The following is a 24,702-nucleotide window of genomic DNA, read 5'->3' as shown; positions in this document are numbered from 1 at the left end:
ACGGACAGCTCTTCAACTTTGCCCGTTAAAATGTGTATGAACAGTCTCGCAACGCATTTCATGAAGGCCCTTTTGGACATATCAGTTATTTGCACCACTGGGTAAAACGGCATTTTGTTTTAGACTACTGGTATTTAATTTGTGCAATGACAATAAAGCTGAATATCATTTGAACTAGATGACTACATTTATGCATATGTAGAAGAAGAAACATTCACAAAAATCCATGACATGACCTCTCTTCTTGATAGCTGTTGAAAACTGCATGGAACTGACAGGGATTGTTTTGTTTAATAATAAATAAATAAATACATTATGCTGCTACCTTCTGCTTTTCCCAAATACAATGTAGCCTACAGGTGTACCTTTCATCAGTCCAGTTGCAATGGATGGACTGTGATGAACTGCCCTACTTGTGATTGTTTAGAGATTTTAAAGGTTTTATAACAATGCTACACATTTTTTGGCCCAGAAACAAATCTATTCACCTTTGCAGCGCCAGTAGGCTACTTTGTGTACGGAATGTGTGCAAACACACATTCCAAACAAGCATACACAAAAGTTTCAAGAGTGGGGGATGGAGTAGAAGATGGAGACAAATTCATTAATATGATTTATTTTTGCGGAATGGACAGGACTGAGCGGCGGTCATATTTTGTACCGCTATGCGGTACATCTAGTTCTGTAAGGCGCACACCCCTGTCTGTAAATTGCTCAGCCCCAGTGAATCCCTCCACCATGGCAATGATATTGTCAGATTCAGGACAGTCTGCCCTACACACACATTAAATGCATGTAGAGCTATGAGCTTGCTGTGGTGAGATACATGTCAAAATATAATATTTTTATATGTGTGTTTATATAATATGTGTGTGTGGCACTGAGAATGAATAAAGGTAGTGAAAATGCCCTAAAAACAGCTTAGGGTTCTAAGGGTTAAAGATTCAATTAAACAGTGGAAGGAAAGGCCTAAAGCCTAAGTTTTTTTTTTGTGTAGATTTTTAGTCGCTTACAATTGCTTGTCATTGCTTATAATACGAGATGAGATCTATTTTGTGATCCTATTAGTTCCTGCCTATTTCAAATGTGATGCTGTTGCATCCATGTACCACTATCACATTTTTGATGGATTCTCCATTTGAGTTAATGCTTAATGCAGCAGTTAATGCTGTTAATGCTTGAAAATGATATTAACTTTTAAGTCAGTTTCATTCTGTGGTCTTCGATAGATTACCATGGATGTGAAGGACCATCCTGAACTGTACTCACAAATCTACACCCCTAACCCAGTCATTGTACCAGGAGGGCGTTTCAGAGAACTCTACTACTGGTGAGCAGTATAGTCCATTGTGTTATAGGCTCGGAAATGAGCTTTCATATCCAGACAGGCATACTCAGACGTGAACTGCTGAGACATGCCATTTCTCCACTGACACCTTAACTCATCTTACCCCAGGGACTCCTACTGGATAATCAATGGCCTTATATTGTCCGAGATGACTGATACTGCCCAAGGGATGATCAATAACTTTCTATACCTGGTTGACAGGTGAGCTCAGTCCTGCTGTTGTGTTTGTTGCCTGTGATTTAACTAGCAATCATGCTCAAAAGAGACATTTTTGAAAACTACATGTCCATAGGAAATTCTTTATGTTAATACTATACAATTAATTGTGTGTTGTTGTGATTTGACATACTGTGATGATTTGATATTTTACCTTGATGGTAATTTTGATACCATAGATTTAATAAAGACCCAGTCAGACCAAAAGTATGAAAAATCAGGAACAGAGTTTATTTACAATGATGCGCATCAGGGGAGAGACAGCATGACTTCACCTAAAGATCCATCAGCTGCTCTAGACAAGGAAATAGTTAGGGTTTAAGTATCCTTCCAGGCTGACGGGAGATGGCGTTGGTCATCCCATCTCACGTGGACTACACTGAATCAGACTCTGATTAGTGGCAACCTGGCAATCCGGAACAGATAGCTACTGACGCAGCCATGCAGAACAGTGAAACACTGCAAAGTCATAATATTCCTGCTTATCTCTAAATACAGTCACACACAGATATACACAGGGACAGTACAGATATCATACAGTCATTACATCGAATCATACTTTTAGTATCAAAGTGACCTACTAATGAGAAATGCAGAACATTAAACCACATATTGGAATATTGGGTATAATGCAGAACATTAAACCATATATTGGAATATTGGACATAATGTTCTATTCCACTTTCTCTCAACCTCTAACTGTTTTGAAATGTTTTGCTATGGGAATGTTGGAGAATGTATTAAGAGACAAACCACACTGTGAAAAATAAGTAAGGGTTACCATAACATAATGTTTATACCTGAGCAATCTAACCCTGGAGTCTGGAACTCTTTCATCTATTGCAATCAGTTTTTCAGTCACCCCTTGTAATTCCATGAAAAGAGTCACAAATTGTTAATTATTTTCCACCAATTTCAAAGGTGCCCTACCCAGACCAACAACGTGAGCAACAAAACATTAGTGATGCTCTTGAAGTTTCAAAAAAAGTATAGACTTTCTCAGCCCCAACTACTGGCAAATATTTTTTAACCTGACTTTATCCAGTGTTACGGTTTCTGAGCTGAAAATGTATGCACATTATTGCATATTTCAGTAAATAATGGCTCGTTGACATATTATTTACACAGAAAGCATATACAATACAAAAAATATTGAGTCAATATAAATAATCAGCCGGGGAAGTTTTGTAAGGATATCTATTAGTTAAGTTTACCCTACTCACTTGTAATATACAGTCATGTTACAAAGTTTACACACCCATGCTAAAGTTGACTAAAAAGAGGAATAAAAAACATTTTGGAAACTGATCTTAATGCCTTAATTAAAAAAAAACGAGGACACCAATTTTCTTTGTGAATTAATAATGTATCGTAAATAAATAAATGTTATTTATTAAATAAAGGCCAGTTATTTCACGGATCCAGGATACTATGCATCCTGATAAAGTTCCCTTGGCCTTCGGAATTAAAATAGCCCCACATCATCACATACCCTTCACCATACCTAGAGATTGGCATTTTTTTTTATTTCATTGCATTTTTTTTTATTGGTTTGATTTGCATTGAGAGATGATCTTATGGAAAGTATCCCATGCCAATCTCTAGGTATGGTGAAGGGTATGTGATGATGTGGGGCTATTTTAATTACAGAATAGGTTCTTAATACATTCCACCCCAACATATCTCAATGCGCTAACATTGTGACCAGCTCGCTTAAAGTGGGCAGCTACGGAACTGCGCTCGTCCCATGTTCTAATGTTGATCCTATGTTTACTGATCCTCCTGTGCAATGCGCACATGGTTTTACCCACATATGCCAGGCCGCAAGGACACAATCATATACGACATGTGTGGTGCTACAGGTGATAGCACCACTAATGTGTATGGCTTTGCCAGTGTGTGGGTATGTTTGTGCGTGTATGAACACCAGAGGGGAGTATTTTACACAGCACATGGGGGCATTAGTCTTCTTACCGGTGCTCTTTTTTGTAGCCCAAAGGCAACAAAACTCCTCTCAGTAAAGTGTCAGTTTTTATTTCTCTCCCCTCTTTATAGACTTAAACATCCAAGAAGCTAATACATTGCATATCATGTTCTAGTGTGGTCTAGATGGTCATTGCAAGAGTTGAGATATGCATGAGTTCATCCACTGTAGAGTCAACAATTAAGAAAACATTATCAATGAATCGTTTATAAAATAAGATTTATTCATGAAAAGGGTCTACTGGGCTCAAGATAAAATTATTTTAAAAAAGGCCCATGCATAGGTAAGCGTAATGTGATGCCAAAATCCAAAATGCAGTCTATGCTAGGCTTGGATTTAGGCTGATTCAGGGTGAGAAAATGTTTTAATGCACTTATACCACCCTAATGTGGGATATTTGTGTATAAGCTTTGAACATCTAGCCTGACGTAGTCATACTCAATTCTAGTCAGAATATGAGTCTGATACGGCTCCATTGGGACGTAATTATGGGGCGTGTTTCAACTGATACGGGGGGGAATGCCTCTGCACTCAATTGGATAGACCTAACCAATCAGAGCAACAAAATAGCTTACCGTGGGGTCTAGGAAGAAAACACACAAACCATCCTTCTCCTATATCCCCTCCGTTTTTAAAAATAATTCTGTTGAACAGTGATATGCTACAAACATGTTAGACAGCTGGGAAAAGCTGTCGCAAATCCCTCGAACAGGTGGTCAATCAGAGATTTCAGGGAGGAACATGGGAGGGAACATGTCACAATGCAACAGCACTGTTTTCCCTTGATGAAAGTGAAACCACGAGTTTTCCCACATCTCAACTTTGGCCAAAGTGTTCAGAAATAATCAGTGATACAACCTCATTAAATAATATGAATTTTCCATATGGGGTCTTAAAAGCCATCCTTCTAGCCACAGCACTAGCCTAATCTAAGCGTGCTCAGATGATGTGATAGACGAGGCGCTGTTGCTCACCTGTCCATCATCGCAAAGCCTGATTTGATTGGTCCGCCCGATATAGGGCGAGCATACTTCCACCACAATGGAGCAATGCCATACCGAACTTCCCGACCTCAAGTCGGGACTAAGTTCGGAATGGCACCCAGGCTATTGAACATCCAGTGTGGCTAACAAAATGTTTGATTTAACTTACTTTTTCAATGTTTCAATGAAGTCTATATAATCCCTCTCATAGGATGGAAGCGTGACCACTGCAGACTTAATAAAGACAGTTTCTCGTAAAAAGTTCACCAGTTGTCTTTCGATCTCATGATTACAATCCACAATGTTTGTAACACAATAGTGCCGATTTCCAGATGTAGACCTTGTTTTGTTTGTAGTCGTCAGTGTCTCGTGCAAATTTGGATTTCTTTAGGCCTCTGATTTGGCGCAGTCGGCTTGATGGCGTTCCATCTCCTTGATTTCCGTAAACCTCTTCTTCTCAGTAACTGTTTTGAGCTTGGCTTCTGTCTGCTTTACTGTAGCTCTTTGTGTGTACAGTAGATTCCAGTTGTTGAGTGATTTAATTAATGACGAGCGCCATCAAGTCAAATGAGCATTTGTTCAGTATCTCGCACCAGCGTTGGCAATAGGCTGTCTTGACCTAGAGCTGCCGCTTTCTGCAGCCTAAGATGGGATGGGGATAATCTTTTTTCTCAGGTAGTCACTAAGAGTCACTATGTACATATGTTATTTCTGCAGCCTAAGATGGGATGGGGATGATCTTTTTTCTCAGGTAGTCACTAAGAGTCACTGCATACATATGTTGTTTGATCTCACATTCTTATAAAGAATCAAGTGTCAGAACTTTACAGAATCAATGTTGGTTTGACTAAACCTATTTATTTTATGATTATCCATGTAATCTATTCATTATCCTTAATAGGATAGGACACTAATCTTGAAAGAAGTAATTGCTCAGACTCAGAGTTGTTACCAAGATGAGATGACTGCAGAGTTGTGAGATTATTGTTACAGTATACTGTACTCATACTGCTCGAACGACTCCTCTACCTCCTGAACCACCCTGTACTATACTTATTGTACATACTTATAATCAGTGTTGGGCAAGTTACTTCAAAATCGTAATGTACTATGCATTACTTATTACTGTCATTTCAAAGTAATTTGTTACATTATAATATTACTGTCTCTGAATTGTAAGGCATTACACTACTATTGCATTACTTTTAAGTTACTTTCACCAAAATATCTAGAAATATGGATTTGCCATTCTAAATGCAGTTTATTCCGCTCAATGCAGCTTGCTCTTCCAATAGAGGGAGATGTGGTTTAGCATAATGACTGAGCTAGGCTTAAGGCAACAGTAGAATGCAATACAGTAGGCGCAGTGCTCATAATGCAATACAAGGAACAATCATAGTCAGAATTTTGTTAAAAACCAACAAAAAGGCAATGTCTGGTAAATTGTGATAGAAATACTGTAACTTTAAGGCCTAGGCCTACTCATTAAAATCAATAGAGAGCCTACTATATTGTAAATCAAAGCTTAAAGGAACCGTATGTAAGATTGTGGCCAAAACGGGTACTACAATCACTTTCAAATTACTGTAGAGCGATGTATCCCCTTCCCCTCCCCTCTGACTGGCAGTGTTGGCAACCGGATGACAAAACACTACTGACTTTGTGATTAGTAGATAGGTGGAGGGTGGCCCATTAGGCCAAAACACAACATGACAACATCAACATCAGTTGAGGGCTGCAACTTCACTTTTTAAATGACAATATCCTGGCCAGACTACTGTTGTCAGTGATATAAGTATTTGAAATGAAGATGATTTCTTAATGTCTAGTGACATATCAGGGCAATTTTATGATTAATTGAAATACCTGCTGGCTATTTCGGTGCCCTAAGTGAGTGGCTTTGAGTGAGTGACATTTAAATGATAACTCAAACACCTAACGTAAAATTAAAGGCCTATTATTTACAGACCATTACTGTGTATTTTTAAACATTCATTTCTGAAGAAATGCTGTTTTACTTATAAATGGTGCACTGTCACTTTAAGGGCATTGATCTTTACGTTGTCATAATGCCCTTTTGCTAGCTCTTGTTTACAAGCCTTATTTGTTTGAGTTACATTGATAGCACAATATTAACAATAATATGCACAATGTTAAGTTGTTTTAAGCAACCTTCATTGCTTTGGAAATGGAAGTATGCAATGACATGTTGCTTCACATTTCGTTTTGCGAATACAAGTGAATTATGAGCCTGGTATCCACCTAGCTATCTGAATGGAATGCGTTTCAGTCGACTCAGCATATCATGTGCTTCGTGTAGCCTAAATGCTTGGAAAACGAATGATTGAAGACCCACCAATTCTAGTACTAGGTGGTGATTGAGAGAACCCAAAAGGTATCCAACTTGCATGTAACATCGTGTTAGTGCATTTTGACATTGTAAACGTTATTGATGAAGAGTGAAACGCAGTTTGCAGTAAAGCTACTATTCATTGGTTACATTTGGGTGCCCCCTCTGTCCTTTGGTGCCCAACGCAAAGTGTGTGATGCGCGTGGTGGGAGCGGTGGCACTGCCAGGCTACACAATCTTTTTCTGCATTTCTATCCCTTTATTCTCTTCAATTTATGTTCACAGCACAAAGCTGACATGCACAACACCATAGTTTGTGTTTTATCAAGAATCAAAAAGATTAGCGTGGCACTACTTTAGATGTTTCATTAATTTACTTGTGCTATTTCGCGAGCTGAGAGATCTTTCGGTTTCGCACACAAAGTGCACTAACTATTATGTTCTTCATAGCCTTGTCTCTGACAAGCTGAAAATAATGAGCGTAGGCTTATGTCCATCCCGCAAATACAGTCTGCCTGCGAGTCTGCTGCAGCCACAGTCATATTCAACCAGTATCAGAAGATAACGTTCTACTATTTTGCGCAGATTTTTTCTCCTCTGTTGTTCTCGCGTTGTGTTTGCGAATATGTATCAAAACAAATCAAGCGCTTAATTTTGGGTTAAACTGCATTGTAACGTGCGTTACTGAAGTTTGTACCGAGTAAATATTACCCAATTTTTTTTTTGTAATGCCTTACATTACCGCGTTACCGCAAACAGCAATATATTACAGTAATTACATTACTTTTGTAACGCATTACTCCCAACACTGCTTATAATACTACATTATTCATAATAATTCGTTTTTTTTATTTGTATTTTGGCTGTGCAAACCTTTCACATAGAAAAAGAAATTGTGAAGAAAACTGACATGGTATCAAAATCAAAAGATATTTGTCTTACATTGTTAGTTATTGTGTTAGAGCGCAGTAGTAACATAGTTTGTTTTTAGGTCATTGTTTAGCTAAGGTTTGGAGGATTATTTTTTTCTGACTGTCCTTCCAAACCTTTGAACCCCTTGTGTAATAAAGTACTACTGACAAAAGGTCTTAATGAAGTTCCCTTCAGTTCAATAATAATGTTCTTATTGAATGCTAATATGTCGGAGTAACTTGTTAGCAATTAACTTAATCAGTATCTTGTTTTTAATTGTTCTACAGGTATGGTTTTGTTCCAAATGGAGGCAGGATTTACTATGAGCGTCGTAGTCAGCCTCCTTTTCTTACTGTAATGGTACGGGATTACTTTAGAGCCACCAAAGACATCAATTTCCTGAAGTAAGACCATTCTATATACTACAGTGTTACCATCTTATGTGTAAAAAGAAGGGACACTCCCTCCATTGACTGTTTTCTTTTCTCAGGGAAGCTGTACCTGCTTTAGAGAGGGAATACAACTTTTGGATGCAGAATCGTTCCATCATAGTTGAAGTGGATGGAAATAAGCATATTCTTAATCACTACAATGTGCAAATTGGTCAGCCAAGGTAAGGGTCATCTATACACCTAGTAGAGATACTTAGCATACAAGGACTGTCATACATGTTTCTTTGTTTTGGAAAAACCATAAACATTTGGTCTCCTATATACTGTAGACCTGAGTCCTACACTGATGATTTGGACCTTGCTGAACACATGTCAGAAGGTATGCCCATTCCTTCATATGGATTGTATCTATTATAGCCTCTCACTGTAATCTTTGGGGTTAGTGTTTGCGATGGCATAGTTGTGAGGTGAAAGGGAAACACACACACACACACACACACAGAGGTGGGTAATCCTGGTTCAGATTGCACTGAAACGTCATCACAATAAATGAAAGTAGATAGAATTGGAACGGTTGCAGCTTTGGTCATGTTCTACTGTATGTGTGAGAATAGGAGAAATGGAAGGAAAGAAGAGAGAGGAAGGCAAGAACAAACTAAGTAAAAGACAGAAGGAGAAGAGTAAGATGCTCTATATGTATTAAATGTCTATGTGATGTTTTATTTTTAGAAATATATTGTATACACACAGGCGCACAGGAGGCACAGGGGACGTGGGGGATGTGTCCCCCGCAGTGCTGAAGAGACGGCCGTCGTCCCCCTCACTTTTGATAAGAAAAAAAAGCCTTATAGTTACGCTAAATAAATAATAACCTATAGGGTTTGCACTAACCATGTAAAACTCCTCATTAACAGCATCACATCACTAACCACAGCCATCTACAGTACTGTAAGAATGCACAATCTCATATTCACTCTGTTGGATATCTGAAGCCAGTTTGTCTACTAACAACCATCATAAAATAATCCAGGCTACTTGCTTAGCGTAAATCCTCAAATTATGGCTGGGGTCTTTTGCAAAGCACAGCATCTTTATTAGGCAGACTTTTTTTTATTTCTAACCTGCATTTAGACATGCGTTTCGTTTGGAGCGGCATACCGGTAGGCTATCAAAAGCATAACATTTTCGGTTTGGGATTTAATTTACTTTTGGGCTGTTTAATTATATTGCTAAATGTTGGGACTGATGGGCACTGAAATCTGGGAGATATTTGATGGTTCACTGTTACGTTTCATGCAGTTGAAAAAGTGTCGCTGTTTATTGCGAGACAATTAGGCAGCCGTTCATTGAATAGGGGTTGTGCTGTAATGGAAACCTTTTTGCGTAGCCAAGTAGCCTAAATTGAGTTATTGTTTAATTATGCATGATTTAGTACTTTTTATTAAATTCTTAGGCTGGAATGCCTTGGGTCGCGCAACAATTGTGTTTAAATGTAGTAGGCTTCAGCCTCTGGCAATTAGCTCAAAAGGGGCGGCAAGAGAATGAGCTTGAGAACGTGTGTTGGAGACCCATGGTAGGAAAATGACTTTTCCTTGCCAACCGTAGGCTATTAATCCTGTTACTACAGTAACAGTATTTTATTTTACTTCTTATGTAATATTTTTTTTTCAATTTTATAAATGCTTTGTTTAACTGCTGTTGGAACAAATAGTAGTTGATTATAAAGGCAACTTTCTGTGTGTTCTGGACTGGTAACTTGTTAAGCCAACATGTTCAAACGTTGCATAAATATTAACTGCAAACATATAGTGGAGTGTTAATTTGGTTTATACCAGACAATTTAAATAAGCCTAACTAGGCTATTTGATCATGTAGTGTTTGGATCATAGGCATGATGATTCATTCATGGCTTCATAAAATATCAACATCCCATGTTGCTTTTAGAGTATTCTACCATTGGCCCAAGTAGTGTGAAATAAATCTAAAAAAAATAAATAAAAGTAGAATTGCATGGCAAGAAGCTGGTCTTAGGGCAGATCTGGCGTTGTGCTCATCTCACAGTTTTGACCATTTTTATCAAAAAATATTTTGAAAACAATCAATGGTATTATACACACAGAGGTGGCGATCCGATATCTGGAAATCTGATCTCACTATGTGTTTGTGTTCACAATTTGGTCCCCCTCACTTTCAAAATATCTCCTGCGCCCCTGTATACACACATAACTTTAGAGTCTTCTGAAAACTTGCAGAGTGCAGTCCAGGAAGCAGAAATACAATCAGGAAGAACTGCTGTCCCTCACAAAACCCTACAGAGCAGTGCTCATACACACAACACCAAAATAAATGGTTTCCAAACAGCTCCAAATGGGGAGGCTGATATGAAACGTCTGATAAAAGAGAACTTTACCACTAATACAAAACCTTGCCAAGGGTTCTATATTAAGTGGCAATTACCAATATTAATGACTTGCTATAAAAATGAATTAGTAGGAATATATAGGCTGGGAAGCGAGTGTACATTTGATTTCACTTTGCACATTTGCAACTGTAGATATTACCATTATACAGTAGTAGATAGTAGATATAACCATTATGTCATACCATTGTCCCATAAAATAACATAAGATGTGCATGCAATGCATCCCTTCAAAGCAACATTTAATGGAAATCAGAACGGAGTAAATACAAAATTACGTAACACACAATAAACAGCCTTTGTTCAAAACAGCCTCATGGGACTTTCAATAGCCCATGCATTCCTGTGTATTGCAAAAAAGTGCATTGTCATTTCCAAATATGAATGTGTAACACTTAATTTAGTTTTGTCATAATTGTTGCTCTTGTCTCTATGTAATGTTTGCCTAATGATTGCTGAACGTCCTCATTTGACAGTGGACAAGGAAAGGTTATTTGTAGAACTGAAGGCAGGGGCAGAGTCTGGTTGGGACTTCAGCTCACGATGGTTTGGTGGTAACAAGGACTCCAATAATGCCACCCTGAAAGACATCTACACCTCCTCCTTTGTTCCGACTGACCTCAATGCCCTCATGTGCCTCAATGAACACACACTAGCCCAATTCCATCATGAACTAGGTGAGAAAATATGTCAGTGTCTGTGCAAAACTTTTGAAGTGATGGCCTTAGTATTGTGTTAATACTGTCATTTCAGTATGAGCTTGTCTATCCAGTGGCACGTGGATGCATTAACTGTCATGTGTGTCTGGAAATAAAATCCTGGTGTTTCACAGGGGAATAAAACCATCAGGGGATAAAATCAATCCACAATAGGGTTATGTATACAGTGGATGTATAGTGGACTGCAACTTTCAACTAAACCTAGATCCCTTCAAATTAATTCACATTAATCAACATCTGCATTGTCATACCTATAGGTCCTTTCCCACTCATGGTCTTCTTTTTATCCAGAAGAGTTGATTTCAAGTATTCGCCCTCAGATCATATAAAGATTTTCAGATCCTTCAGGTTCTTAAAAGTATGGCTGTGTTGGACACATATTTATTGCAGGACGGTTTGTTCTTCCTCCTTCAGGAAATGATGCTGCAGCTCAGCACTATTCCAAAGCATACAATAATCGACTTAAAGCAGTAGAGGCTGTGCTGTGGAATTCAGAGAAGGGTGTTTGGTTTGATTATAGCTTGCAGACCAACAGCAGCAACTTTGCTTTCTACCCATCAAACTTGGCACCCCTTTGGGCACACTGCTTCAATCACAGTGATATGCAACTCCGGGCTTTTCAATACCTGAAGGTGAGTGCACTTTTGCATCAGGTCACATCTGGCTACCATTGTTCACAGAGGCACAAGTGATGTGTCTAAAAGATGTTTAGTATTTTGTATATGTGTTTTGGGTTTTCTAAGTAGGCCCTATCAGAAATCCTGCTTTAGCAATTGCAAAAAAGCTTTCTTTATATTATTCTGTTTTATGTTATTTCACGTAACCCTTTCTCTGAAAGGTTAGAGGGGCTTAACTGTCAACCACTGCATGTGTATGTAACTTCCTCTGGACAGGCACACAGCAAATACCTGACATTCTCCTACAATTGAAGTGAGTTATTCATGAATCATTTAATTTCAAGTCACCCCTCACTGTGTACAGGACAGTGGAGCATTGAACTATCCCCATGGTGTTCCCACCTCCCTCCACAACAGCGGAGAGCAATGGGACATGTCCAATGCCTGGTCCCCACTACAGCAGATGCTCATCCAGGGTGAATTATTTCCCACTTCATTTGTTCATATCACTCATGAGACTCCTAACACTAATAGGCTGGCATAAATACCTGTGCCCGGTTGCATAGAACACCTTAAGTTTCCCCCTTAAAGCCTCCCTTGATAGGATTAGCTATATTTCCCCCACTGCTGGAGAAGTTGTGCAGTTATGTGCAGTGCAGTGTAGTTATGCTATTTCAAACTGTGGAAAAAAGTAACGATAAAGCACATGGATTTGTTTACAAGCTAGTGAAACGGTTAGCATAAGTTCGGTAGAACAATGTGGATGTGGATAACCATCCAAATGATTTCTAAATGAGTTTATTAAGTTGAAATAGTTAGTGTTACACTTTACATGATTTCTTTTACACGTTACACGATTTCTTTTAGTGGGGGAGTTAAAGAAGCTCTATGCAACAATTTTAGCAAAAATGACCTTAATTATGCAGGTTGAGAGTCGTTCTGATGGTTCTACAACACTTTCTGGGTTGTTTGGTGGGTGCTTCGTCTCCCTCTATCGCTTCTCCGCAGACAAAAAACGAATATGCAACTTTCTGAACCCGGACCGGGTAAATCCGGATGTAACTCAGCGGAAGTATCCAATCGTGCCTCAAAAATGTAGTCAGATTGTAGTTTCTAAGAAGACTGCAAAACGGACGCCGACTTGGCTTTGTTGCTGTTGAAATTGTAAGTAGCCTACCCTTGGGTGAACTTCGTTTTTGTAATGTGGTTTGATAGTCTCTTGAACAATGTGTTTGCTCAACCGTTTTATTGTGAGCCCTGTATGTGTTTAGCTTGGTTTCTTGATGGCTAGCTTGCTAGCTAGTGGGGGTTTAGCATAGCAGTCACTTGCTACCGAAGCTGCAGGGGGAGCTATGTCGTGAAAAATGCGAGCCCAAATCAGGCGAAAACCCAGAAACAGCGAAGGAATAACCAGACCTGCATAGGGCTTCTTTAACTCATTGAGTGCCAAAAACGTAATATTACGTTTTTAGCTTTTTTTTTAAATTACGAAACTAGACACTCTAACACACCTTATATGTGATTTTGGGAACTCTGTGATGAATGGAAATGAAATATATGACGATCGAAAATTCATGAAAACGCACAATCTGGACATTTTATCTGGACATTTTATCATAACTCGGTTGCCGCTTTGGGTCGAATCAGTGACGCATGCACGTCAGATCAAAACCAGGCCATTTTCGTGGGTCTATCACTAGGTGGCAGTCTCGCTGATCACTTCCCGGAAAGTTTACACGCAACACTTCATATTTCATGAAAGACGTGAAATCTCCATTTCTAGAAAAAAAACAGCGATTTTGATGAAAACTAGCCACTGTTTAGCTTGGGATTTCTCAGGAACAGAGGCGTGTAGAAATACACGGTTTGCACCCACTGAGGGCTTAAAGTCTCACCTTTTAAACGAGCCATTGTATCTGTTCATAGCTATAACACAGAATATGCTGTGGCTGTACAAAAATCATCAATAATGGTCTGGATTGCTGGCACTCTAGGACAAAGCTTCCGAAAACAGCTTGGCATTCAATGAGTTAAGCAGAAAAATGTAACACTTTGTGATGAAAATCTGTTTCTCTGTTATTAAAAATGGCAGACAAATGGGTTTTGTTAGGTGAAAAGGAATTTGAACTAGCAAATAATAGTTACATACAGGCTTGGAATTTCACCATTCTGGGGGCAAGGCCACTTGGCCTTCAGTTGGGCATATTTGGTGGGGGGCACAAAGGCCAAAGTTAACTATACAGTAGTAGGCTATAAAAATGATCAAAGTTGTATTTAGCCTATTCACTGCAGTAGACCTGCATCACTGTATGAAACATTACAAAAACATGAAACATGGCATTACATAGAACTGTAAATCATCTGATCATCTAATATTTACAGATATCTAGGCTATATAACATTTATTTTATATTTGGCCTGTTATGAAATCATGTATTTAACAATTTAAGCACAGCTCAGCTTTAAGAAACTCAAATAGCCTAGATGCATGCTTAGCATTTTGTGATCATTAAGGCTACTTTCACAAACTCTTAATCAGCTGTCCTCTGATTTACCAATATCTAGGCGATATTTGTAACATTTATTTTGTATTTGGCCGTTATGAAATCATGTGGAACAATTTAAACACATTGTAAAACTTAAAGCCCAAATTTGGAGACATCCATGTATGTCGAACTTTACTGCAAATTCAAAACTGGATTACTCTGGAACGGCTAACTGTACCGGGGACTGCTTTACACCTTTGTGTTCGGTAAGGTCTCCTGTTTAATCTGATATATGGTTTGTCATGTGTTAAAAGAAGGGTTCGTAAAGTATTCCACCAAGATGAATGGGTAGGGAGATCATGGGACGCAAAACCTTCAGTAGAATGTATGATTCAATTGAATTATATTATTTACTTTTCTCGTGAACCATTCAACACAGAAATTATCGGCTAACATCGTTTAATAGCTCTTTCATATGATACTTGTGATGTCTGTGTGATGAATAGGCTACTTCGCGAGTAGTTAAACTGAGAATGGGTGAATTTGGACGCACTTTCTTTCTTGCGCTGTCACTTTCTCCACTGCGTAAAAGACTAAATTAATTTGCGCTGTGAATGCTAAAATAATTTTGACAGGCCACAGGCTAAATAAAAATCGCTATTAGTAGGACGCAAAGCAGAATATTGAAAAAAGGGGGCACCAAGGCCACCGTGGCCTGTAAACCTCTGATTTTCAGGGGCCTCACGGCCAATGCAAGGGGCTACGACGGCCATGGCCGTCGTGGCCGCCGTGAAATTCCTACCCTGGTTACATATTTTACTATAAATATATGTAATTCTTCACACATACTCATGAACAAGGTCTTTGAATATTTAAATAATTAAAAATAAAAATGATAAAATTTGGGCCCTCTGATGCCATAGCCTATGCAAGTTCATGTAGTGTGATCAACATTTGTGTAGTCAGGATTAAAGGTGCACTATGAGTTCCTGCATGACATCACTTCTGTTGACATTCAAAGTACCAAACAAAATGGAACAAGCTTGCCCCTCCCCCAATGTACTAACGGCACATCTTCATACAGATACATTATCTGCTAGCAATATATTCTTGATTCCAATGGGAAAGTCAGCCAGTAGTCACATGTTACATCTAGTTAATAATTCACAGGATTTTAAATCCTATTTACACAACAATTATGAAGAAATATGTATATTTAAGTGATTGATGTCGAAACTATGTGCATTACGAACCTAATTTGTTTCCAATAACCCAATGTTGAGGACAAATTTAGCTCGTAGCTAACTCTATTATCTCCCATGTAAAACGGTTAGCTTGCTAAGTAACTAACTGTCGAACTTCAGTATAACATAATTATCTCACCTTGTTGTAGAAATTACGTTTGTTTTACAAGTAATAGAATTAAGGTGTGACTTATGTTTAGTTGATGTTATGACAAGTTAAGCTTGCCAAATTTAGTTATAACTTAGTCAGCCACAGGCAGCTTGACTGTGACTACATTCGTGACACTCTTGGTAGTAAACTGGAAAGAGCAAAAAATAGGAATATAATGGTCACCTAAATCCCATGAACACACAGATAACTCGTACGCCAACGTTATTTTGTACCTTTTATTTAAAAGATTTGTTTAAAGATTTAGTAAGTATAATATAAGCCCTTTTCCCTCCCCACTTTGATGCAGCTCCATAGGTTTCCCTTATATCCAAAAAGTCATCTTTCCCCTCTTGTTGGTGATTGGCTGGAACATGGTTTGTTATATTTTGGTGCATAGCCTGTGCCCCTAGTGTTTGTTTCACATTTACGGCCCCTGTGTTGTCTCCCGAGACCGGGCTTTTTCACAGTGTATTCAGGGGGCAGACAGCTAGCGGATCAATAAGAGATGCTTACGATTTGAGACAAAAATAAAATTGTGCTGAAACCATGCAGGAACTCATAGTGCACCTCTAAGAATCATTCAAGAATTTAGATTTTCATTTAGTCATTTAGCTGAAGTTTTTATCGAAAGCGACTTACAAAACAAGGGAACAATCAGGTACAGTGCGACTAGGACATGTTAGTGCAGCAATAAGTACTATTCGAATAGAATAGGATAGCAGTTCAAGCAAAGTTAAGTCAAGGGAGGGCTAGTTTAGTGGTAAGTGCTAGATTAAGCATGCCCAGTTGTTTGTAGTGCTAGGAAAGCACCACAAGAATTTGACAAACTAAGTTGGAACATAACTTGGGTGTTTCAATTGATGGCCGATTTTTCTGAAAACGTAGCCTTAGTCACAAAGTCATGTTGGTTTATCCTTAACAACATCAGCACATCTTTCTTTAATTTACAGTTCTATTCAGATGCTCTTGATAAAGTGAAAGGGTGAGGTCAGAGGAGAATGTCCACTGTAAACATAACAATAAAATGCAATCCAAAAATGTTTTGTTTAGAGAAGTCTTTAGCACTATTTTTATTTTTCCGTTATACTCTAAATAAAAAAACTGGTCTCCTAAATATTTGTTAACATAAATAACTATTGGTAAACATTTGTTGCATTTCCTCTGCTTTTATTTAAAAAAATCTTTGAATTTCCATTGATTGTGTTTTTTCACCTACTTGTCAGGTTTATCTGATATCCCCTCAGGAGAACCTAAAGAACTGGCATTTGAGCTTGCCCAGAAGTGGATCCAAACAAACTGGGCAGCCTATTCAATTTATGAAGCCATGTTTGAGAAGGTTGTATAATTATAATATACAAAATGTTTTATTACAATAATAATGAAAACAGCAAAACGTTTCCCCCCATATTTTACTATCCACAATGATTCATATATTTTCTCAATTGTTTTCCCCACAACTTACACTATTAGTCCCATTTACATGGACCCTAAAATTCCGGATTTGGCCCGATCCGACTAAATTTTCAATCGGATTGAACATGTCAAAAAAGTTACAACCTGCTTTGGAACATACAGTATAAACATGGATTAAATGTGGATCACTTTATTTAGCATTCATGTAAACAGTTCGGTTGGAATCTCTAATCAGAATGATTTCAATCTGACTGGGAAAAAAGCTCATGTAAATGCATCTTATATTATGTTGATGTAATTTGATGTCCATATCTTTGTAACAGTATGATGTCAACGCTGGAGGAAAGCCTGGTGGGGGAGGTGAATATGAGGTTCAGGTATATACAATTAATTCACAATGACTCCTCTGATACACTTCAGTGGAGGGTATTTTTGTCTTTGGACCAAGCAAATCATTATAGTATTGTAGATAAAAAGTGGCAGACCTTTAATCCATGTGCTGTGACTTTAGTACTTTCAGGACTCAGTTAGTACACTTTCCCAAACACACCTCATCTACAAGGGGGCATCTGCTGAATACAAGTACATAGATAATTCATTGCAATTTAGTTTTTTTTATTACTAATCTTTCAATTCCTTCAGCTGGTACACACACACCGTAAGTCAGCCATGCTCAGGGGCGCAGGAGATATTTTCAAAGTGAGGGGGACCAAATTGTGAGCAGAAACCCAGATAGTGAAATCCGACTTCCAGATATCGAACCAAGACTTCTGACCCACCATCAACAATCATAATATTTTACAGAATATTAAGATAATAACATTGATTGTTTTCAAAATATGTTTTGATCAAAACTGGAGGATGGGCAGAACGCCAGATCTTCCCTCAGACCAGCTTTTTGCTTTTTTTTAGTTATTTCACACTGCTTGGACCAATGGTTGAATACTCTAAAAGCTACATGGGATGTTGATACTTTATGAAGACATGAATGAAAAAGAGTTTATGCAGGTCATCATATGCCTATGATCCACACACATGTGATCAAATAGTTAGGCATACTTAAACTGTCTGGTATAAAGTTGTCAATCAAATTACCAAATCAACATGCACTCTCACTTTATAGTTAACATGTATTTATGTAATGTTAGAAAATGCGAGGGAACACTTGTAATAGCTTCACAAGTTACAAGAACACATGGTAAAGACGAAAGACTTTGCCCTTATAATCAACTATTAGTAGGCTAAAATTTTAACAATATCTAAATACATTGAATTAATTAAAACAGATTTTAAAAATGTTTTAAACCAGTGTTTTTCAACCACTGTGCCGGGGCACACTAGTGTGCCGTGAGAGATCATCAGGTGTGCCGCAGAAAATTACCCAAATGTCACTCACTGGTCCAGAAAAGCAACTGTTGCATCAAATAATTTATAACCACATGCTCTCATTGATTGTATGATTGCACTATTTGTGGTATGCAGGCATTGTACAACGGGGGCCCCATATCCAGTATTCACAGAATCATCACATATCCAGTTCATAACAACAATTAAATTAGATATAGTCACCAAATGAAACAGAGGGCGTTTGTTTTATTGAGCAGGTCTTGCATAGAAGCCATAATAAGGCCATATCTGTGTATTATTTGAAATTTTAGGCTATGGTATGTTTATTTTTTCTTTATACAGGATGTTAGTGTGCCATGGGACATTTTAAGTGTCAAAAGTGTGCCGTGGCACAAAAAAGGTTGAAAAACACTGTTTTAAACTGTCAAATATTTAAACAAGCAACATCTCTTTGAATTAGGCTAAATAATTTCCCCATTAAAAAATAGGCTATAGCCATGCCATATATATCTGGCATATATGCATGCAGCATGCTATCTGACATATTTGGGAATCTGATGACTATTGCATTGCACATTGGCTGGGGATGTATAAAATATAATTCCATTGTTCAATTGGATCAATTTCCATTGTTAAAATTATGCCACGCTAAAATTATGTTATGCTTTTTCTTTTTGCTGGATTCATTTTGATTTTCCTTGTTGTGCCCCAGAGCTTCAAATAACTCTTCATGTACTGTATTAGCTGTGACAGGCACAAGTAAAAGATAGCCTAGCTAAATTCCCAACTTGTTTAGGACCCCCCCCTGCATAGATAGGATACACTGTATCCAATACCTCTACTAGGGATTTATAAGTAAAGGTAACTCAAGTAAATTAATTGTGTCTTAATGATGTCTGAAATAAATGTATTAGAACTTAAATGTGGTGTAAGAGTTACTCTTCTAGTGTAAACAAGTTGATAAGCAGTAGGCCTAGGAGTTGAGTTGGCTAATGAACATAATAACATAATAGCTAACGTTGGGAGGAGGTGGAGACAGTTTACAGAAGCAAGTAGCCTGGTTTAGTTTATGATGGTTGTTAGCAAAACTAATCAAAGATTTCAGATACCTAACTGTTACTAGCAGAGTGAAAGTGAGATTGTATAAGTATAAGTATATATACTCTTTTGATCCTGTGAGGGAAATTTGGTCTCTGCATTTATCCCAATCCGTGAATTAGTGAAACACACTCAGCACACAGTGAACACACAGTGAGGTGAAGCATACACTAATCCCGGCGCATTGAGAGCAGTGAGGGGTTAGGTGCCTTGCTCAAGCGTTCCCACTGGTCGGGGCTCGAACCGGCAACCCTCTGGTTACAGGTCCGGAGTGCTAACCAGTGGGCCACGGCTGCCCCAATTAGATTAGATTGTGCAGTCTAGATGGCTGTGGTTGGTAGTGCTGTTAAAAGGTTATTCCACCATTTGGGGAATTACACTCATTTTCCACCTCCCCTTGAGTTTTTTACCATTCTCCAGTTCATCCAGCCGTTCTCTGAGTCTGGCGATAGCACTTTTAGCTCCAGCCTAGCATAGATCATTGAATCGGATTAGACCATTAGCATCTCACCTGCTAGCATCACGTTTAAAAGTGACTAAGATTTCCGGTAATTTTTCTATTTAAAATTTGTCTCCTCGAGTCAGAAAGTGTAATAAGACCAACGGAAAATGAAACGTGGCGATTTTCTAGGCTGATTTGACATAGAGCTATACTCTCATTCCAGCAACAAGGTTGAGCTAAAGCAGACAAATTCGTTAGTGACTGGATTATTACGCCTGAATGAGAGTATAGTTTCATGTCAAATCAGCCTAGAATCTGATAAGCATAATACAATGAGAGCAAGTTTCAAGGTGCAATGTGTTAGATATTTATTGTGATAAATAATTATGCCATCAGAGATTAAGGCAGATTACTTGGGCGAACAGCTGGCTCTCCAGCACAGCTAGTCTCTCCATCAACATTGTCATTGGAATAGTGGGCTTTTGTTTTTTGGGATATAGCTTTGGTTACTTATGCATTCAGTTAACACTTACAACAGGTGTAAAAAAAGTCTATGTGGTATGGAGCTAAATTTGTCTCAATAATATTTGTATATGCACAGAGGGGGATCCACAAATATTTCTTGATTTGCATGTGTGTTTTGATATCTACAAATAAAAAAATCATATTTTGTAACTCATATTTGTATATTGATTTTTACAATAGATGTGCATTTGTAAATAAAATGCCTTTATAGAGGTAGGCTATTTGTGGATCTGAGTGGCCCCTCTGCCGCAAAGATTGTGATTACATTACATTTAGCAGACACTTCTTGACCAAAGTGACTTACATACATGTATGTCAGCTATATAACAAGGGATCACATTGTCCCCGGAGGAACTTGGGGTTAAATGCCTTGCTCAAGGGCACAACGGTGGAAGTCCGGGAATTGACCGGCAACTTTCAGGCTACTGCACGCTAGCCCAGCTCCTTAACCACTACACTACCACCGCTTGGCATAAGTATATATACTCTTTTGATCCCGTGAGGGAAATTTGGTCTCTGCATTTATCCCAATCCGGGAATTAGTGAAACACACTCAGCACACAGTGAACACACAGTGAGGTGAAGCATACACTAATCCCGGCGCATTGAGAGCAGTGAGGGGTTAGGTGCCTTGCTCAAGCATTCCCACTGGTCGGGGCTCGAACCGGCAACCCTCTGGTTACAGGTCCGGAGTGCTAACCAGTGGGCCACGGCTGCCCAAAACACGTATACTGATTGTGCTGATCCACAAATACGAAAACGAAAACTGAGTGTGCTGGTGATCTACAAATGCAAAATTAGATTTCACAAAGGCAATTTTTTAGTTTTACAAATGCCATTTCATTTACACATCTACAATTGTGAAAACCGATTTACAAGTTACAAATATGATTTTTTTTATTTGTGGATATCAAAACACGAATGCAAGTCAAGAAATATTTGTGGATGTCCCCATCTACTGGATTGTGATTTCTGTGTGCTGGTGAATTAAATTAGGCCTATTTGCGTGTGGATTTGTGCGACTTTCATGCGAAGAACGTCTCAAAAACATGTAACTTTGGAAAGCGAAGAATGCGTGTGCTGGTGATCCACAAATGCAGAATCACATTTCACAAATGAAATTTTCGGTTTTACAAATGGCATTTTATTTACAAATGCACATCTATATTTGTAAAAATCAATATACGAGTTACAAATATGATTTTTTTTATTTGTAGATATCAAAACACACATGCAAATCAAGAAATATTTGTGGATCCCCCTCTGCGCATATACAAATATTATCGAGACAAATTTAGATCCATACATGTGTGCTAGTTTGCTTACATTAACGTAGCTTGGTTCATGCGCCATGCGTGTGGCGTCATTTAGGTGCCTTAAAGGAACCATATGTAAGATTGTGGCCAAAACTGGTACTGCAATCACTTTCAAAATACTGAAGAGCGGTGTATCCCCTCCCCCTCCCCCCTGACTCGAGGTTGCGAAACACTACTGACTTCGTGATTAGTAGATAGGTGGAGGGTGGCGCATCAGGCCAAAACACAACATGACATGACAAAACACAACATCAACAACAGTTGAGGGCTGCAACTTCACTTTTTAAATGACAATATCCTGGCTGGACTACTGTTGTCAGTGATATAAGTATTTGAAATTAACATGATTTCTTAATGTCTAGTGACATATCAGGGCCATTTTATGATTCATTGAAATATATTTTCTTACATACGGTTCCTTTAATTATGCGAGCACATAAATAATGAAAATGAGCGCAGATTGAGGGATGAAAAATAATCTTGTGGTGAATAAAATGTATCACAACTGTAACAATTATGATTGAGAGCACAGAAATGACATTTGCATTTGGCGCTACGCCATATATGCGAGATTGAATCCTCAATTAAGCAACCTAGTCTGGAGGGGGAGGGAGGAAACTACGCTCTCGAATGTTTTGATTTTGAACTGCAATACCTGTTTTAAACCCACGTGGTTGTTCTTACATATAGCTCTTATTTCAAATTAAGCTTTGCGTGTGTGTGTGTGCCTTGACAGCTGGGATTTGGTTGGACCAATGGTGTTGCTCTGCAGCTCTTGGATAACTATGGTGAGAGGCTAACTTCTGCAGCAGCTGATCTGAATGGCTTTAGACTGATCTGGATTCAGTCACTGTTCTTCATACTTGCCCTGCTCCTGCTGCTATAGGGATGGTCATGCTACCAGAGGTGAATTGCACTGAGTAAGGAAACTAAGAACATTATATACATTTGTACGATTTATATTAATCTGCTTAAGCCATTCAAAACAGAGATGCACCGATTGATTGGCCGATGACCAGAATTGGCCGATTTTCACGTGATCGGCCATGACTGACGACCGGCCGGTCAGTCTGAAATCTGCCGATTTTATGCCGGTCAAATGTACTCACGCGCTGCTCATTGACGCCTGTATAAGGGGGTGGAGGATGTGATATTTTTGACCTGATACATTTGGCTAATTAAAAGGCCTTAAATTAGAAGCATTTTGGCTTTGATTCTCTTTTGACGCTTCAAGGTAGATCTTGCCTTTGTTCATGGCCGAGGTCAGGGATCTTGGGCTCAAAAAGGTTTTCCTGAAGGGAAAATAAGTCCCTTCAGGGCAGAACAAGACCCCTCCGCTGCGCGTCGGGGTCTGGTTCACCCTGTCGGGACTTATTTTCCCAATAATGACCCGCGTTCTGTACATTATCCCGCTTATTATACGGCTACTTGCCAAAACGAAATAATAAACTCCCCACGATATGACTTTAGCCTACATAGCCTAGCCTATTTGTTACCGTTCATCGTGGCATTTGCTGAGAAACAAATAGTTCACAACAACACATGCTGAACTTGAATCAAACATTCTTTAGAACACAGCTGATCAACCACCTGCTTTCACTTTTGAATGAAGTTCCAGTCCTTGTGATATGAAAGACGTATCAGAAGCACAAAACCCGTTGCCATTGACAGCGATAATTATATGTTTGCAGCGGTAATTAAGTGTGCTTGCTGAAAGCAGCACACTTATTGTTCTTCTTAAGTTTTCTTATTCCTGTAAGCCCAATTTTTCGTCAGCTCCTGCTCCTAGACCTTTTGAGATATCGCCACCGGTCCAACTCTAGAACGTCCGGCCGGAACCGGTGTAGTGTGGAAATTGAAAAGGATGTCACTGACCCTTGTCATTCTTCCGCCATATTGGATTGAATAGAAAGCGAAACTAAAGTTTCACAGGTCACAAATTTGGTCCGAACTTCACGAAACTTGACGTATATGATCCTTGGACCAAGCTTCACAAAAGTTACAGAAAGGATTTTTGATTTTCAAAAGTGTTTGCCCGTCACAGCCAAACGAAATCGGCGGCGAAGCTCCGAAACAGGAAGTCGTCCATATCTCAGGAACACTGTCACATATCGATACCAAATTTTGTATATGAACTCGGGACTCCAATGTGAGGGTGCATAAGCTAAGAAAAAAAAGACAATATTCCAAAAGTTTCCAGCATTTGGTAACTATCACCTTTAACCTTTGAAATTGCACTTCTACCACAATGCCTTCCAAGTATGCACAATGTCTTTGGCCAGCCACAATGTCTCTAGGCATCCTTGCCCAATCATGAAATCCTTGCTCAGCCATGGGATAGTATGGACTGACGAACTGAAATGGTAAGGAGAACATTAGCTATTTATTGCTGACGTAGTACAGTTATCTTCACATTGACGTATTCAAAATATTTTTTTTTATTATTGTTAAATATCATGATGGGAGAGTATTATTAAAAATGTTACAAGTATGCAAATGCATATGTTTACGGGCAATTAGGTTTTACTGTGTTGTTTTGTTGTAAAGACATGCAAGGCATTCTGGGCCATGTAATAGACAAACAGTGGTCGGCAGCGTTAACTTGATTTCCATACGTATTAATATGAATAGGTGTTTCTGTAAACCTAGGGACAATAAACAGCCATCTCTGTTACAAAAACGACCTGGTAATCGCTCACTGAAGAGGAAACTATGATAAAAAGATTGTTTTCCTCAAAGC

General features: G+C 38.6%; 1 protein-coding gene across 1 annotated transcript in view; it reads left to right on the top strand.

Moving 5' to 3' along the window:
* The window catches only part of treh (trehalase (brush-border membrane glycoprotein)), a 47,145-nt gene extending 23,951 nt beyond the window's left edge, over positions 1 to 23,194 (top strand). Inside the window, exons 5-15 of the mRNA XM_076281933.1 lie at positions 1,230 to 1,330; positions 1,457 to 1,549; positions 8,081 to 8,197; positions 8,284 to 8,406; positions 8,515 to 8,564; positions 11,081 to 11,281; positions 11,738 to 11,955; positions 12,305 to 12,416; positions 17,045 to 17,157; positions 17,558 to 17,611; positions 22,699 to 23,194. Coding sequence (XP_076138048.1) covers positions 1,230 to 1,330; positions 1,457 to 1,549; positions 8,081 to 8,197; positions 8,284 to 8,406; positions 8,515 to 8,564; positions 11,081 to 11,281; positions 11,738 to 11,955; positions 12,305 to 12,416; positions 17,045 to 17,157; positions 17,558 to 17,611; positions 22,699 to 22,848 — 1,332 coding nt within the window. The 3' untranslated portion in view covers positions 22,849 to 23,194. The remainder of the gene's footprint in view (positions 1 to 1,229; positions 1,331 to 1,456; positions 1,550 to 8,080; positions 8,198 to 8,283; positions 8,407 to 8,514; positions 8,565 to 11,080; positions 11,282 to 11,737; positions 11,956 to 12,304; positions 12,417 to 17,044; positions 17,158 to 17,557; positions 17,612 to 22,698) is intronic.
* Positions 23,195 to 24,702: the final 1,508 nt, after the last annotated feature.

This window comes from Alosa pseudoharengus, unplaced genomic scaffold (assembly GCF_046254945.1).
Source record: "Alosa pseudoharengus isolate Yale_2024_CS ecotype anadromous, Long Island Sound unplaced genomic scaffold, YU_APseudo_1.1 YU_APseudo_1.1_scf_13, whole genome shotgun sequence".
NCBI classification, from domain to species: Eukaryota; Metazoa; Chordata; class Actinopteri; order Clupeiformes; family Clupeidae; genus Alosa; species Alosa pseudoharengus.
The sequence above is the reverse complement of the archived record's forward strand: the minus strand, read 5'-3'. Positions and strand labels throughout refer to the sequence as shown.